At 37.2% G+C, this 17,698-nt stretch overlaps 1 protein-coding gene across 1 annotated transcript; it reads right to left on the bottom strand.

Annotated features, from left to right (window-relative positions):
- Window positions 1-2,762: 2,762 nt before the first annotated feature.
- On the bottom strand, window positions 2,763-17,698 carry LIPN (lipase family member N). The gene is made up of 9 exons (XM_016220740.2): window positions 17,591-17,698; window positions 16,871-16,988; window positions 14,546-14,744; window positions 12,863-12,972; window positions 10,257-10,393; window positions 8,296-8,442; window positions 6,600-6,671; window positions 5,987-6,058; window positions 2,763-2,996 (listed from the first exon to the last, which is right to left on the bottom strand). The coding sequence occupies exons 1-9, from the start codon at window positions 17,696-17,698 to the stop codon at window positions 2,763-2,765; spliced, it is 1,197 nt and encodes a 398-aa protein (XP_016076226.1).

The raw sequence follows: 17,698 nt of genomic DNA, 5'->3' as shown, positions 1-17,698 counted from the left end.
TTGCTCTCAGATAAAGGAGTCTCAGAAAGCCATTCTTTTAGTCCAGTTTCACTTCTAAGAAACTGATTATACTCTCTGAAAGAAATTCACTGAAGAATTTACAGTGCACATGAATTCATATTGATTAAAATTAATTTAATTGCTTGTATTTTTCTATAAAAATTATGAATGGGTATTTAAGTTTGAGAAACTATAGCAACCTAGTGAGCCAGTTATGAGGTTGTGAGCATGAGATCCTTGCTTTGTATAAATGTAAAAGTAAGAAAAAAGGAAAAATATCAAATTTTCATAAATTCATATTACAAAGTCTGCAAGCTAGTCATCGATGAAGGATTATTAGACTTTCTGCCTTCTTGCAACTGATCCAGATATTTCAGAAAGAATAGTGAAAAATGTGCTATAATTGACCTGACTAGCAATCTTTCACCCATCTCAATTTTTTTCCATCTTTATTGAGATATAATTGACATATAACATTGTTTAAATTGAAGGTGTACAATGTGTGACTTAATACACTTATACATTGTGAAATGTCTACCACAAAAAAGGTTAGTTAACAAATCCTTCATCTCACATAATTACTATTTGTTGTTTTTATTGTGAGAACATTAAAACTTTACTTTCATAGCATCTTTCAAGTAATCAGCAGTATTAACTAGCGTAACCATGCTATACATTAGATTTCCAGAACTTTTTCATCTTATAACTGAAAGCTTGTCTTTGAACAATATCTCCTCATTTCTCCCACCTCTTATTCTCTGGCAACCCCATTCTACTTTCTGTTTCTATGAGTTTGATGTTTTAAGATTCCACATATAAATGAGATGATACAGCATTTGTCTTTCTCTGTCTGACTTATTTCACTTAGCATAATGTCCTCAAGGTCCGTCCATGTTGTTGCAAATGGCAGGATTTCCTTTTTTATGGCTGAATATTATTCCATTGCATGTGTATATATACCATTCACTGATGGACATTGAGGTTGTTTCCATATCTTGGTACTGTGAATAATGCTGCAATAAACAGGGGAATGTAGATATATTTTCAAAATAGTGACTTCATTTCCTTTGGATACATACCCAAAAGTAGGATTGCTGGATCGTATGGTAGTGCTAATCACTCATCTCAATTTGATGGTTACAGTTTGAAAAAATATATATATCATTTTCCCATCTCCTGCCTTAATTTTCCAAGTAATTTTGGTCTAGGTTAATACAAATATGACCATTGTCATTTATATAGCATCTGAACATATTTATACAGGTGTATGCTGAGGTGTGGATTTGAGGATATCAAACTTCCTGGGTTAAAATCACAAATCCTTCACTTGTGCATATTTGACTTTTATGCCTCATTTTTCTCTGTGCTTCAATTTTCTCAACTGTAAAATGAAAATGACCGTAGTACTATCTCATAGGGTTATAAGTTTTAGATAAGATATTTTATGTAAAACCCTTAGCAAAGAATAAGCTATTACTCAGACCTATGATAGTCAATATATTTGTTACCATATGCAGAGCTGGGGTATAAAAAGTAATGGTATGGTAAAATTGGGGCATTATTTTCTTCTGTACCTCTTAGTTTAATTTAAAGCAGTGAAGCTTGGAGTTTTTAAAAAATACTTTTTATTGAAATAAAACATATGTAACAGAATAAAATGCATACATTGTAAATGTATAGCTTAAACTGATACTAAAACTTCATGCTATTCTTGGAACTCTTACTAAAGCCTAGAATCAATGTTTGGCATTATTTAGAGACTGAAATAAAGCAAGGTTTTGGGTATTCCAAGTGCCCCTCCTTGATGGTTCTAAATTAGGCTTTCTGGGAACTGCTTTAAATGTTACTTAGGTACAAATGCAGTAGTATAAATTCTGCTTTGATAGCAAAGACATAATGGTTGATCAGTTGAGTTTATCTTTAGAGCAAAACAAGAGAGAATTATTTCTCATGTCATAAATTAGGGCTATTGCCTACTGTCAATAAGCTCCAGTACACTATTATCAAAAAGCTTTATTAATTTCACCTTGTTTTAAAGACAGGGACCTATAGTGTATAGGTTTAATAATTAGTAATTTACCTTATCCTAGTCATTCCCAATTTTGTCTCCACACCCCCCCCCCCCCCCCAAAAGCTTGTAACAGTAAAACAAGCTCCTGGAGTACTTAAATTCTGTTGGTTTTTCATTCTGCTGTTTTCTTTCATGCTTGGTGCAGACCAGGTTTTATTTCATGGTTTGTATATAGATGACCATAATGACTATAGCCCTAAATATGACTTCAAGTAAGCCACAGGACCACAGTCCCCCAAAATATATTCCCAAAGGGCTACCTTGACAAGCCTTGCTCTCTAGGCCAGCACGCCTATGCTTTTGTTCAATCCTATGAAAAAGAGGGTGGACTCAGGTATCATTTTCATGAAGTGACTGTATATACTTGATATAGGAAAGAAAAAGCCTCTTTTAATTCCTCTCTCAACCGTACATTTAGCAAAGATAAGTTTACTAGATCTACTTGAATGAAAAAGAGGGCCTAGCCCTGACTGTGGGGGAAAGATTCTGAGATTTCAGATGTGGACCTTTCTGAGAGAGAGAGCAGAACAGTTGAAATAATTTCTCATTGAGAATCCATGATAAGGAAACACTCAGCAACATCAACAAGGTGGTGAAGGATGCTGGAGTAAACCTCACTGCTGATTGTTATTTTTCCCAAAGCCTCACTGGCTTGGAAGCAACTTTTAACTGAAAATCAGACCTGTTGCAGTTAGGAATATATCTTCATCAAATCTATGATTTTACTGTACACCCGTTCAGGAGCATCGAGGCCCCAGATGAAATCAACATGGTTCCAATCTGGCAACAGCTGGAAGTAATGAAGATTCCTGATTTGGGGGAGTATCCTGGCCACATCCTGGCTTGTTACAAGGACATCATTTCCACCAACCCAAACAGCAGTAGGCACTGTCATGGCAGTCAAGTCATACAGTGGAGGACGGCTCTATGGGAGAGAGAGAAAAGGCACTCATGAGAGGAAGCTCCTCACAGCAACAGCTAAATTCAACTAAGTAGAAAGGTTATCAAATCAACATCTACCAACTCCATAGCTCAGCCAGGCACTGAGGGAAATAGGAAGGACATGTGCAATGGTCCTCATCTTCAAGGAGTTTGGAGAAACAAGGTCAGATAACCAAACAAACATTTGCATACAACATAGGGTATGATAAATGCCATAAAACACTCCATAAAGATAACAGAAGTGAAGACAAAGAAGAAATTATTCCCAACTAGAGGCTTCATATAAAAAAAAGTCATTTGAAATGGCTCTTGAGTGATGGTTGGATTTTGACAGATAGGAAGGAGGGTGGGAGGGCTTCTTAGCAGGCAGGAAGAGCATGTGTGGCACAGTCAGGAATGGCAAGCTGTCCAATGTATACCCAGAGAAGAAAATATTTGAAAGACTACAGTAGGATATAAGATTGGAGTCAGTCAGTCTAAATGTCAGGATAAGGTATTAAGACATGTTTCAGAAGTTTTGGGGATGAAGCGGGGCCATTTCTCAGAGCTCTACCTTAGGAGCGTTGTATGGGCATGAGTTTGTGAAATGACTTGAAGAAGGAATAGGTGACAGATAGGTCCTGAAAAAAATTTAGACAAGCAGTATGGGCGGTCCACAGAAGGGGATAATTGAAGCTATGGAGATGGCTAAATTCTCCAAGAAAGAAAGACAGAGAGATGTAAAGAGTCTTGGGGGAATGTTGACAGTTGGAGAGAGGTGGGAAATAGAGAGTAGCCAGTGCAGAGGGCAAAGAGAACAAACAAAAAGGGAAGGAAAGAACTTAGAGATCATTGAGTTATGAAGTCCAAGTAGAGGAGTGAGTAGCAAGGAGACTATGGTACCTGTTTGTTTTTCATAATGGACAGGAGTTCATTTAAGAAAATAAAATGAGTAAGAGTGAAGAAGAAATGAGAAGAGATGGGGTCAAGGGCACAAGACCAGGCTAACTTGGAAAATAAGAGGATCTTCATTTCCTGAGCCAGAAAGGAAGGGCAGAATCAAGAGGACAGAGACATTTTAGTTGGGTAAGAGGGAGGTTAAGAAATCTTATTCATGCAACAAATAAGTATTGAGGGCCTAGTAAATGCTGGGTACTTTGCTAAGTGAGAAAATATTGGTGAACAAAAGAGAAGAAAATCCTTACTCTCATGGAGCTTACATGTGTTAATCCTCTTATTCTTGAAAAAATAGAGTGGGCACAGAGATTGTGCTGGAAACATAAGGAGAGTGCAAACTGATGAAATTAAATGTAACAAAATTGACTTCAAATGATCTAAAATCACAAACAAATAAAACAGGATGGGCCTGGAGTAGGACAGGGCTAACTAACTATTGATAAATTCTCAGGACATTTACACCATCACATACTTATCACATTGTACACTTCAATCTTAAAATTTTATTTGCCAATTTTACCTTAATGAAGCTGGGGGAGAAAAAAAAACTAGATTATAACAGTCTTAACTGTGTTTGTGATAGTTTTTGTTCCATTTTTCTTATAAATGTAAACAATATATAATATGCTGAATAAAAATAATGGATGACAACGGAAGTATGTAAATCCAAAATAGAACCTCCTTTACTCCATCATGTCCATTCACTTCATTCTTCCTTTCATCCCCTCTGAAGGTAATCACTTTAACATCTGTTGTTTATTTTTTTTCTGACCCTTTTCTAAGCATTTGTGAATATATGCATTTACAAATGTACATAGTCTGAGTGGCAGGAGCAAACTTTTGTGGTAATGGAAATGTTCTACAGGATCTTGATTGTGTTGTGGTTACCCAAATGAATATATTTGTCAAAGTTCATTGAGTTGGACATGTAGGAATTAATGAATTTTATTGTGTTTAAGTAACACTTTAATCAAGCTGGTGAAAAATAATAAAAATATGCATAACTCTTGCAGTTGTCTTAAGAGCTAGCAGAATCATTTATTTGATAATTCAACACATTACTGAGAAACTGACTAGTCTGATCGACTGTTTTGATGCTCAGAAGCAACTTAATTGACCTACATTTACACTAAAAATAGCTTTAAATGTGTCAGTCTGGGAAACCATTGGAAAAATTTAATTTAATGTGTTTAGTTCATACTGAGAAGCCCAGACTCAGACTTTGAGAAAAGAAATGATGGCGGCAACATTGATTAAAAGCACAGAAGGGCCAAAGGAGTCTATAAGTTTGGGTGTGTAAAGTTAAAAGGAAAAAGATGTCTTAGGACTCAAGTCTTCATGATGGATAACACTCTTTTAACATTCATGTGGTATCCCAATTCTTGCTGTTGGTATCAAGAAATGTGTATTCATTACTCTGTAAATTTTTGTAGATTTTTATAAAACAATTTTCATTATTATGTAGCCATTAAAAATTATGTTAAGCCCAGCGGTGTGGCTCAGTGGTTGAGCTTTAACCTCTGATGCAGGAAATTGCGGTTCAATTCCAATTAGGTTGCAGGTTCAATCCACAGCAGGGGGTGTGCAGGAGGCAGCCAATCAATGGATCTCTCTCACTGATGTTTCTATCTCTCTCTCTCTCTCTCCTTTCCTCTCTCTGAAATCGATAAAAATATATATATTAAAAAATTATGTTAAAAAACATCTTAGTAACATTGATTATGTCTTGCTATAACTATAAATAAAAAAATATTAAAAGTTAAGCTTTGTGATGCTGAGAAGACTGGAATAAATGCAACAAAATATTGATACATTGAATTATCTCTGGGTGGAGGGATTATAAATTATTTAATTTCCTTAGCATAGACTTCTTTTTTTTCTAGATTTTCTTCAATGAGTATGTATTAAAATTAGAAAAGTTTTAAAAAGCTCTATCAATGTGAATACCGCCAATTGCCAGGTAGGATTCTTCTCACTCTCAAATTCTTATTATAATGTCTCAAAACCAGCCTTCTGGGGGCATTCTGAATAACTCACCTGGTTGTAGTGACGCATGTTCTCAGCTTCACTTCCCCAGTCGTAAGCTCTCAATTCATCAGATCGGTAAAGCTGAAATAAATGTGTGGGGTTTTTTGGCAATGTAATTCAGAATAAGAATCATGAATGTTAACAGCAAGTCTCAGGAAAACACTGTAAACTGGGAAGAAAGCAAGGCTTCTGGACTGCTAGAAAGATGGAAATACATTTTTACCACTATGAAGACCAAGGTCAACAGAGAGAGAGCAATGATCTCCCTTGGTTTGAAGGAAAAGCTAATGGAAAACCAAAACTCAGGGGGAAGTCAAATCTCAGATATTTCTCTCTCTGGGGAAGGCTCACATCCCCGAGGCTTTCCCAGTTTACCTCTTGCTTTAGCTCAGGGACTATTTTACAAGCTCTGATTTAAGATGGGGATCATTTATGCTACCTACTTGGTCTACACCATACCTTGCCCTTTCTCTTAAAACCCACAGAAGTCAAACCTTTAAGACAGTGTCAAGGACGAACTGGAAACCAGCTGCTAAGCTTCTTCGAGCAGGCCTGCTAACTCTGTCCTTTCATGTATAATGAAAATAAGGATTGGAGTGGTTTTCCATGGTGAAGACACTACCTGTTTTATATGCAGGATGTTCTGTATCGACGATCCTGTGGGAGCGTGTGACATATACACGTCCATCCGACTCTGAAAGGAAATAAACCACATGTTGCAGCAAGAATCACCCACTGAAATAAACTATGTCTTTCAGAAAGAGAAAACAATTCTGCTAACAATTAGTAAACAAATACTGGGTTTCTGAAAATAATGAGGTGAATCATCCAGATAGATCTGAGTGTGTCAGCCCTTGTACGTGAGTGAACCGTGGGCAGGCCAGTGGCATGGGTGGCTGGAGAGCAAACTTGCCCTGGCTCTGGAACTAGAAGATCATTTGTTTACTCTGAAGTAGAAGAAGCAACAACGGACTTCATGGAGGAAGGAGTTGTGTGCAAGGGGGCAGGGGTGGCGGGGTGCATATGTATGGACATGCTCTGTCGCAGATCAGTAGAGCAAAACACCTGGATTTCAGGATCTAACTTTGTTAATTATAATCTTTGTGACTTTGGGCAAGTTATCTAACATCTCCGAGTTTCTGTATTTCCATCTATTAAATGAAGATACTAAAATTCATTCTACCAATTAGGAGGGCTCTTGAGAGAATAAAATAAAACATTGTAAAAGAAAAGCTAATAAATAATCATTTCTATGTGCACTGTACTTCGATCTTTGTAAACATTACAGAGATATAATAGTAATCATAATATATCTCAGAATATAAGAAAACTAATCAAGAGAACTATTAAAAATCTATACCTTTGAATAAGTAGGCTTTGGACAACGGCCCTCATGGTTTTTAGTCTAACACAACCTAGCTTCTTAATGAACAGGAGTAAGGTGGGGTGGTAGAGAAATGTTTGGGGCTAGCTTTACTGTCACAGTCTAATTTGGCTGCCATTTGGAATGACAGAGACAACTACCCAACAACACTCCCCTGCAGATGTCAACTCCTCCTCCTCTTTGAATTCTCAATAACAGGAAACAAAGAATTGATGACACGGGACTGCTGCTTGTTCATAGAAAAGGGATTCCATTTCCATTCCTTTCTGTCATACTTTCTGAGTTAAAAGGTGAGTTTTACTTGAGGCCAAAGTCGTCCAACATGCGAGGGCACACATGAAATAAGTTCAATGCTTGTATGTGCTTCTCTTCTTTTCTAGGATTTTGTTTTAATTTTATTAAATTTATTGGAGTGACATTGGATAATAGGGTCATTTCAAATGTACATTTCTATGATACATGATCTGTATATTGCATTGCATGCCCACCACCCAAAGTCAGATCATCTTCTGTCACCATATATTTGGCCCCCTTTGCCCTTTACTACCACCCACCCCGTCCTTCTGGTAGCCACCAGGCTGTTGTCTGTGTCTATGAATTTCAGTTATATTCTAGGATTTTATTTTTTAATGCACTGTCAAACTCACTGTAGTAAGTGATGGCTGATTATGAACATGTGAAACTAACACCCGTTGCAGAACATTCATTTTCCTAAACTTGACCAGGGATGGAAGGATGAAGCTGCCTTTTCATTCTTTTTCCCAACCTTCACATTCATGGCCCATTGAATTCCTAATCTATGCATAGCTAATCTCTGCATTTAAGGGCTTAGAATATCATATTAATTTATGTAGTGTAATAGATACATCAAAATAAATAAACAAAAAGCTGGAATTTCTAAAACATCCAATGGTCCCATAATCCTTATACATACCATATTCATATTTTTCCTGTTGTATCCAGCCCATAAGGACATTATTTCACTACATATCACCCATGATATTTTATTGTTGCAGATTTTGACAAAAGGTGACAGCTCTGAATTGTTTCCTAAAAAGAAACCTTTGGTACCAAAAAATTTCTGTAAAAATAAAAAATAATTATCTTTTCAAGAACTGTTTCCAAACTTTTCGACATTCTCATCATCACAGAAATAAGAATTCTTGGGGATCTATTTGTATTTGTAGTTGCTGTTGCAGTCAAGGAGACCAAGTCATCCAGGCAAAGGAACTACTTATGAATCCATCTGCACCCAGGGAAGATCACCAGACATAATTTATAAAGAGGTTGCAGTGAGGGCCCTCCACCCCAAATTCGCATCTTCATGGTGAAGCTTCTCTGTATTCTGTAACCAGTAATTGGTTTCATTTTTAATTTCTCAGAAATTAGCAAGAAAAGCAGAACAGTTTCTCCCTAAGGTTAAAGATTGCCTTGACTAAGAAGGAAAAGCAGGGTTTTCCTTATTACCCATGTGTGCATTGTTTTACTAGTAGTGTCCAGATTAGTTAGTTCTTATGCTGAAAAGTAGAGAATGGTGCACCAAAAGGGGGTGCCAATGGACAGAAAAAAAATAGATGTCGTAGGAGGCAGCATGTTAAAACTTCTAGGGCTTGGGAAAGTAAGCCTGGGTGGGGAGTCTCTGATGAAAGGACTGGAGCTTCTGCAGGCAACAGATATTACAAACTGGCAGGAGGGGCCAGGGATGGGGGTCAAAATGGCAGGAAATTTGACAGTAGGAGGTATGAAGCAGATTAGCCAAGGACAATATTTTCCTTAGACCCAATCTTTGTAGGCAAAGCAATGCATATGCAAAGCTGGTGTGTTTAGTGATAGATGTGTCCATCTCGGAATTTAATTTACCTAATTTGTCTGCTCATTCTGTCCAAATATAGGAAACATCCAACACTGATATCAACACACTTTGCAACAGAACTATCGACTGCAGGAAGGGAAGTTACATCATTTGAGCTCAAGTAAGCAATGCAATCAAGCTATCATCAAACCAATCATTAGGTCCTATGGAAATTCTTCCTTGTCTTAGCTCAACAAATACTTTTTTTCCATTTCCACTGCTCCGCCCTAAACCAGGGCCTGATTTTATATGTAAATTACTGTGGTACCCTAATTGGTCTCCTTGCCTTCACTTTGACCAAAATTCATTTTACCCTTCACCCCAAACTTAAGGTGCAGTCTTGGTAAAAAGCTATGTTCATCTTGCCAATGACCTTTTAAAAGAAAGAAAAAACAAATAGAAAAGTAATTTTAATGGGTAAAATTCCAAATTTACAATTAGCAATCAAACTGCTTTTCCAATCCTTGTAAAATAACCAATAAATATTTGGATACGTAATTGAGTTGTAAGACAATTAGTCTTTAGAATCATAGAATACTTTGGAAAATTAGTATTTACTTAGTACTAGAATACTTTAGTAAATTAGAACAAGAACCTGGATGGAAAGAATTCTATTATTCAAATTTATCTAACATCAAAGTCAGGGATGTCAGTTATCATATGAAACTAGAAAAATATCTTCCCTTTGGGCATTGTGCATTCATTGACCTGCCCAGTGGAGTAAGAAGGGAACAAGAAAACTTACGAATGAGCTTTAAATTGACATAGCACTCAGCTCAGCTAGCAATGTGGTGTACAGTCAGGTTTGCTAATGACTGAGTGTAGTAAATTGTATATGAGAACTCTGGATACTGTGGTACAGACACACACACACACACACACACACACACACACACACACAAATAAGAACATGGTTGCAGAGCCTGGTTTCCACAGATTTTATCTAAACTTCCTCTTTTACTTCATCACAGATTTAAAAGTTATGAAGATCTATGATCCAAAACGAGACCCTCAAATATATTTTGGTGAAATGGGGAGCCTACCTTGATTGCAGAAGTTGGAAGTAGAAAAAAACTGGTAAAAATGCCCTTGGGATATTTGAATGAGGCCACAGGACTCAAGGCAAAATTCATTTTGATTCTTTGTGCCACCTCAGGCATGGTGGAAAAGGCTATAAACCCTGAGAGAACAGGAGAACAAGACAATCTCGTAAAAATGAGAAATACGCAGTGTTTCTATTAAGAAAAGTGGGACTCTGTCATTTGTATCTTTCTACTGTGATGATCTTGAAAATGAATTGGGAGACTCTTCTGAATTATTCTGCAGAGACAATCTGTCTTCAGTCCTCTCTGGTCTCAAGTCTCCCCCTTTTTTTTTTTTTTTTTTTTTTTTAAATTCTGGATACTTTAACTTGGTTGGGGAAAGTGAGAGATAAGCTGCTGAAGCAACTACTGCCAAGTGAATTATGGACAACCTCACTTTCAAAGCATGGGGTGAGGGCTGGCAATGTGGTCATTTCACCCCCATCTCTGAGGTGCTGGAATGAGTCCCAGAGCTTCCAGGAGGAAAGAGTCAGTTCATGGGAGGTGAGTCACTAGGGTCTTTCTGCAGTATCATCGAGTTATTCCAGCTTCTCTTTCTCACAATGGAATGAGATTTCTTTGCTCCCACTTCTTCACCTGATGCTTACCAACCTTCCAGAACTTATTCCTGCTTCCTAGAGGGAAGGGGATTTCCTTGGTCCACCGTGGTCCCTGGGAGAACCAGGCGTCTCCATTTGCTCTGATAATTAAGCAATAGCATTGCACCCACTACTAGCCCCACGAGGGTGAGGGTGAGGGTGGAAATCAGCACCACACAGAAGCAGCTATGTGGAGTTTCTGTGTTTGGTTCTCCAGGGTGCCTTCTTGGTCCCCTCTGTTGTGTGTGTGTGTGTATGAGGGGGTAGGTAGGAAGGTGTGTGTGGCCATAGCAAAAGCTGTTTCACCCCCTGAAATTCTTATTGAAACTGTCCTGACCAAAAAAAGAGCTGACTTTGTATCAATTGACTGAGCAATTGATACAAGACTCTGAAACAGGCAAAATACTTCCCCCTTATTATCACTTAGTGATTTGGCCTGGGTAGCCAAATGCCTTGCAAAGAGTGGACCCTTCTGACAAAACAAAAATTGCTCTGCCCAATACTCAAATAATGCTCACTAAAAATTTTTATGCCCTAAATGCAGTGCAGATCGCTGATAATCAAACTTTCCGTTTTCATTGCAGAACAGATACAAGAGCATATCTAAGTCCTACCCACTTTTCTAGACCCCACTCAAGTCATTCCTGCTCCATCCAATGCCCAAGCACCTCATGGATGAAGTCAAACTGACCTGGTATGTATCTCTGTTCTGTTTCTTATGTGCTAAGAGACCTTGAGCAATCCACTTAATTTCTTTGAATTTATGTTTCCTCTTCTGTGAGACAGAAATAATAATAATAGGATTCTTCTGAAGCTTAAAGAGAGATATTATGGGGAAGTTCCTAAACACAGGGTCCTAAACCCAGTAAATGCTCAATAAGTATTAGCTATGATAGTGTAATTATTTACCAGCGAGTGACTATTGTTTTTTGGGGGGTGGGGGTGGGAAAGGGGCATCTTCTATTAACTCTTTGATACCCTTATAGAAGAATGCTCTCTGATGCTCACTGCCTGTTCTAAGCTTATAAGCTGCCAGTCAGTATAAAGCACTGGTAGATATATATTTGCTGTTGATATAATGGCAATAATGAGACAACCATAAGAACGTTTATTGTCTCTTACACAGTTTCACTCATATTTAATTTTCACATAATCTCTTAAAATTGGAAACTTCAGTGGACGATCACTAGCAAATTCACATTTTTAACTGTCTGGATCCCTTTACATTTTTATTTGGAACTAGAGTATTGATTACCCCCCCCCAAAAAAAGATGTAGGAAAACATTAAGAAGTATGTTTTCAAAGTCTTGGACTTAAAAAAAAATTCTACATAATTCTTACATCTAATTGATATTCTATATTATTATATTATATTATATTATATTATATTATGTTATGTTATGTTATGTTATGTTATGTTATGTTATATTATATTATATTATATTATATTATATTATTATATTATATATTATATTATAATAGATAAGCCCAGTTGATTTATTATAGTAAGCTTTCATATTTCAACTAAAAAAAAAAGTGATCATATCTTTTCAATTTGTTCAAATATAAGTATAAGCTCCTCCCTTTTATTTATTTTTTAAAAATTCCATGTGGGTTGTGAGGAAGATGTGATTATATTCTTAAGGGATTATTTTATGTCATTAGGCTTTACGTTTTCAGCTCAGAGGGAGTCTGGAAACTTAGTCTTTAGATACTTCTTTGGATTTGGGGTACATGTTATTCTGGGAAATTACATCACCATTACAAATGTGTTGCTGTTCATCAGAAATGGAGGAAAGATTTGGCTTATATACAGTCTCAGAAATTCAGGTTTATAGACACTTAGGTTATGTGCTAAGCACAGGACAGAGGATTAAGGACACTATTCATGGCAATAACTGTTCCAATTTAAAGGTGAACTCTTGCAAGATTCTGACCCTTGTAAAACATTGACCTTTGTAAACATACCTACTGTAGTGCCAAGTGAATGTCCAATAAAATACAACTTCTCCTGCCCAGTTTTATTTACAATGAAGTCTATTGTTCCCGGGAGATCATATTTGGCCATTTCATCAAAACTGCAAAATAAAACAGGGGCTTATAAATACTCGCAAGTAAGTTTGAAATTCAGAGCATTTGCTCACTTACTTTTTACACTTAATTGGTGTGTATTTTATTATTTATCCAATTGTATGTAAGCTATTGTAGCTTTTGTTTGCTGCATTCATGTGGGTTACTTTCTAATAACAAGAATGATTTCAAGACTTGTGTATAATATCTGAAGCTCACTCGTATCACTCCCTTCCATTGGGTTGGCTTCCCTTCCCTTCCCACAGCTAGTTTTTGTGCCTCTACTTTAGACTCCCCCAGGGGACTTAAGACACTTAGGGCCATTTTAATACCCCACTTTGGAAACAGAACTGGTTGTAAATCACAATTCTAGCAAGTACTACCTTTTGATTGGTTACTTAAATGCTCTAAGCTTAAGTTTCCTTATCTATGAAATGAACATGATAGCACCTGCTACATATAAGGGATGTTAGAAGGGTTGGATAGTATTAAAGAAGTGACTCTGGCTGCCAGTAAGCACCCAATTAGATGTTGCTGCTGTTAATATATATTCCTGTCCGTATAAAGGAATATGTATTGAACGTGTACCCAAATCATATAGTACCAGTTCAGCTGGCATTAATACAAAACAATTAGTACATAACTTTTAGTTGAGTCAGGTCCCTCATGACTTAGAGGACTGCTTATTAGAACAGCATGTGAGGAAATCTCTAGATCTATACTCCCAAGTATGGGAATTGTGATGCCTTACAGTAAACAAGATCCAAGCTTCCAGCCAAGGACCAGTGACACAAAATATTTCCCGATGTTTGCCACACTGACCAAAAGCTTTGACCCTAACAATTTATTCTATCTTTCCTTTCTTCTCCGCCTGCCAGTGGGTTCTGGGCATTTCATTACTATGGCAGGAATGCCCACTCTGTTCTAGCAGCGGGCTTGCATATGAACAGGGAGCTCAGGCCTGTGAGGGGGAGGCTACTGTGGGCACCAGCCTGACCTCTGGTGGCAGCAGAAACCACTTTCACTGAAACTGTATCAGAGGATTCTTCTCATTGCCCATTAATAAGGTTTGAAAGACCTCAAATTGGAATTTTTCTGTAAATAGAATCCTATACAGTTCAACCACAGTTTTTCTAAATAAAATACAGTACTGATACGCATCACTGTGAAATCCATTGGCTGTCTGAGAGAAAAGACTTGTATCAGCAGAATTAGAATGAATAGAAGCTTTGTGAGGGCAGGGACTTTGTTCCCTCTTGAATGCTCAGGGCTACAGTAGTGCATATAGTAGGCACTCAGTAAATATTGAGCAAGCGCATACATTGGTTATAAGAATTTCCTGAGCTGTCTCTCTTGGGACATACCTTTAATGCATACATTGGATAGAAATGGATGTTAAAATAATCTTGTTAAAATGATATAATTTGACTATGGAAGAATCAGTGGGAATCAAAGCTTCTTGCTGTTTCTGTCCTTTGAGATGTTACTACAAAGAGCGAGACTTCAAATATCATAGATTGTTATTCACATCATTCACACTATTATATTCAAAGAATTTGTCTCCAACTTGATACGGTTTACCTAAAGGCCCAGAATTTCTCTTCAGTCACTGACAGTGTTTTGTGTTTTCTTGACCAAGTGTTTCCCCGACTGTTCCCCATCCAGACATCGTAACCTGCATCTGCGAGAATGAATCCGAGGCTTCCATTGGCATAATTGTCAAGCCAGGAGGCATTGTCTATAAACAGGGCGTGCTGCATGTACACAACTGGCCGGGGACCTGGAGCGAGGGAGGAAGAGAGAGGAGAGATAGATAGACAGAGAATGAGAAAATAATTTATGATAAATAAAGCATCTCAGGAACATGATGGAAACATACACATACAAACACACACACATATACACACATGCACACACATGCCCCACATCAGAAAAAGCAAAAACCAAAAACAGCACTCACTTTTCCCTGTCATTAGTGTAGGGCTATATGATCACATAACAAATTTCTTGAGCACATACTTTGTACCTGGTGTTACACTGACTAACTGACGATGCTTGAGCTTATTCAGTTCTTGCAATAACTCTATGAAGTAGCTACTATTTTGGCGATCCTTGTTTCACAGGTGTGGATACCAAGACTTAAGCTAATTAAGTAACTTTCCCAAGGGGTGACCCAGCTAACAAGGTACAGAGCCAGGACTCAAGCTTGGTTCTGTTTCATGCCAAAGTCTGTGCTTATAACTGCCCTGCTCCATGTTTTCATATTTACATATCTTCTGGGTTTGGCTTACAAAGACATGAAAGTGATCACGTTTAATAGAGTCCTGTGCCTCTTCCAGGGAGGAAGAGGGGGTGAATGTAAATGGACAATCACTAATTTCCCACCAAGCTTCTAACTGAACACCCAGCCTCTACCCACTGGAGAGCATTTGAAAGTTACAATAGTAAAATCAGTTCAACACCCCTCTGCCAACTCTCAAATTCCCAATGGAGAGCGTATTCACTGGGGGTGATGGGAAGGACCAGGGTGAAATGTTCCCAAACGGCACAATAAATTCATTGTTAAGAGCACAGACTCTGGATTCAGGTTGCCTGAGGTTGGATCCTGGTTCTGTCACTTGCTATTTGTGTGACTTCAAGTCTATTTCATAACCTGTTTGCCTGGGTTTCATCATCTGTAAAATTATAACTATTAACAGTATTGATCTCATAGGGCTGCTGGGAAGTTCAACTGATTTAAATCAATATAAAGCTTTTGGAACAATACACTTTTAGAATTACTTTTAATTCCAAATCTTCCCAAATTCTCCCTCCTGAAGCAAAACTTTTCCTTACAATTTTTTTCTCCTTTTGTATTTTATAGTTCCTTCTCCCCCAAGCCCGAAGGAAATTTAATTTTGCCAAAAACAAACAAAAAAGATAAAGAAAAAGACTGAAGAAGCCCTATTTAATTTGAATTTCAGATAAACAATGAATAATGTTTTCATTTGAGTATTATACCCTCAAGTGAGACATAGATGAAAAGTTCCTTTGTTGTTTCTCTGAAATTCATATTTAACTGGGTGTCTCATGTTTTGACAGATAATCCTACTCACATCACACTCCCCCTTCCTTTTTTTAAAACTCTTAGATTACAAATTTCTTTCTGAGAGGGAGAAAATGTCGAACAACATGATTATAGCTGCCTCTGAACATGGATGTTGAGAGAGATGATGCAAAATGGTCATGATAAATGGTTTGCCACTGAGGTTTTGCAGAGATTTCGCTTACTCTTCTCTCTCCCTCCTCAGAGGCATTTCCCCCTCTGCTGTGCATGGCTAGCTACTCATTCTCCAATGAAGCCATATTAACAAACACCATGCTCTTTCATTCCACAAATCATTAGTCCCTTAGGTTAAAGCATATGTGAATGTTAAAGTTTTCTTTCCTGGAAAAAGTTTCAGAAATGCCAATCACTTAAGTTGAATTTTTAATCCAGAAGAGGGAGGCCTATTAATTCTAGTGAGGGACCAGAGAGACTCTTTGAGTACACCCTACGGCTAACTTTATACAACCCAGCAAATCCCTTTCCAACAGTAAGGAAATCCACTTTCCTGGAATACAGCAATTTATCACATGTGTCACAGGAAAATTCACTATGAGCTCACAAAATGTAGGCCCCACCTTTGCATTTACACCCTAACAAGCAAGCCTAGTTGCAGTCAACAAGACCAGTCTTGCCCTTCGTATTTTTAGTTTCTTGCGGTATTCAGAGAATTGAAAAAGAATGAGACTCCCTGTTAACCATTTAAAGAGTAATGCAAAATTCAAACAAACTTTGATGAATCAGTCACTCTCTTAAAGAAAAGCCAGCATTACATTTTAGTTATATCCAGTCCTTCTTATCAGGAGAGACACAACTCGTACCTGTGCTTTTAGTGTCTCTTCGCCCATGAGGAATTCTGTTGATGTTGAGGATGTACCCATCTTGAGTGATGACTTCATACTCTTCACTGGGGTAGCCATTATAGGTGATTACTTCGCTCTGCCCAGTGAAAACACAGGAGTTAGCTAAACATCTTCTAGAAAGGTTATCAAAAAAAATTAGAACAAAGTGTCTGGTGTATGCTTATAGGGGTAAATTGTCTGTAATCTGTAGCCCCAGGTAACTGTAAGATTAATTTATTACATAAAGTCTTGATAAAAAAGTAAGTAGAATATTAGAAAATGTCTACTATTGGCATTTTAAGGGAGTGGGGAGAGAAAATATTTAACATTGATCCATTCTTTTGACAAAACTATATTCTCAAGTCAATTGTCTTTTGAGATCCTTATTGGTTTAAAGATAATAAAATCATAGCCCAGTAGAGAGCAGTTATAAATATCATCCAGGTGGCTTAAAATATAAATTTTGATATTATTAAAATATTGTCTATAAAAATACAGTTCTGCTTTGCATTACTAGAAAGTACTATTTATTCAGCCAAAAGAGCAGGTTTAACTAGCTTGACTCTTGGAGAAATGTTAAAAATCACCTGTTTTATCTGTTTCCTTATCAGAGATTTTCAGCTACAACAGGACCTTTAATAATTTTATAACCCATTAATCTGCTTTATTTGATGTTCTCCGGAATTTTCCATGACTTACAATATTCATGAACACTTCAGGATTTGCTTCATTTTCCAAATTAAAGAATTTATCAGCCTTTAAAGTTCCACAAATCAAACAGGTTGTTGTTAAAAACAGCCACATCAT

The sequence above is a fragment of the Miniopterus natalensis genome, chromosome 14 (assembly GCF_054644295.1).
Source record: "Miniopterus natalensis isolate mMinNat1 chromosome 14, mMinNat1.hap1, whole genome shotgun sequence".
NCBI lineage: Eukaryota > Metazoa > Chordata > Mammalia > Chiroptera > Miniopteridae > Miniopterus > Miniopterus natalensis.
Note: the sequence above shows the minus strand (reverse complement) of the source record. Positions and strands in the feature narration are given on the sequence as shown.

Excerpts from the sequence above, each read along its gene's own strand:
- LIPN (XM_016220740.2), bottom strand. The coding sequence starts at position 17,698 with ATGATGTGGCTGTTTTTAACAACAACCTGTTTGATTTGTGGAACTTTA. Across the intron at positions 10,394-12,862 it reads TTCACTTGGCACTACAGTAG|GGTTTATAGCCTTTTCCACC; the intron begins GTATGTTTACAA and ends CTGTTCTCTCAG. Across the intron at positions 6,672-8,295 it reads ACAGGAAAAATATGAATATG|AGTCGGATGGACGTGTATAT; the intron begins GTATGTATAAGG and ends ATTTCCTTTCAG.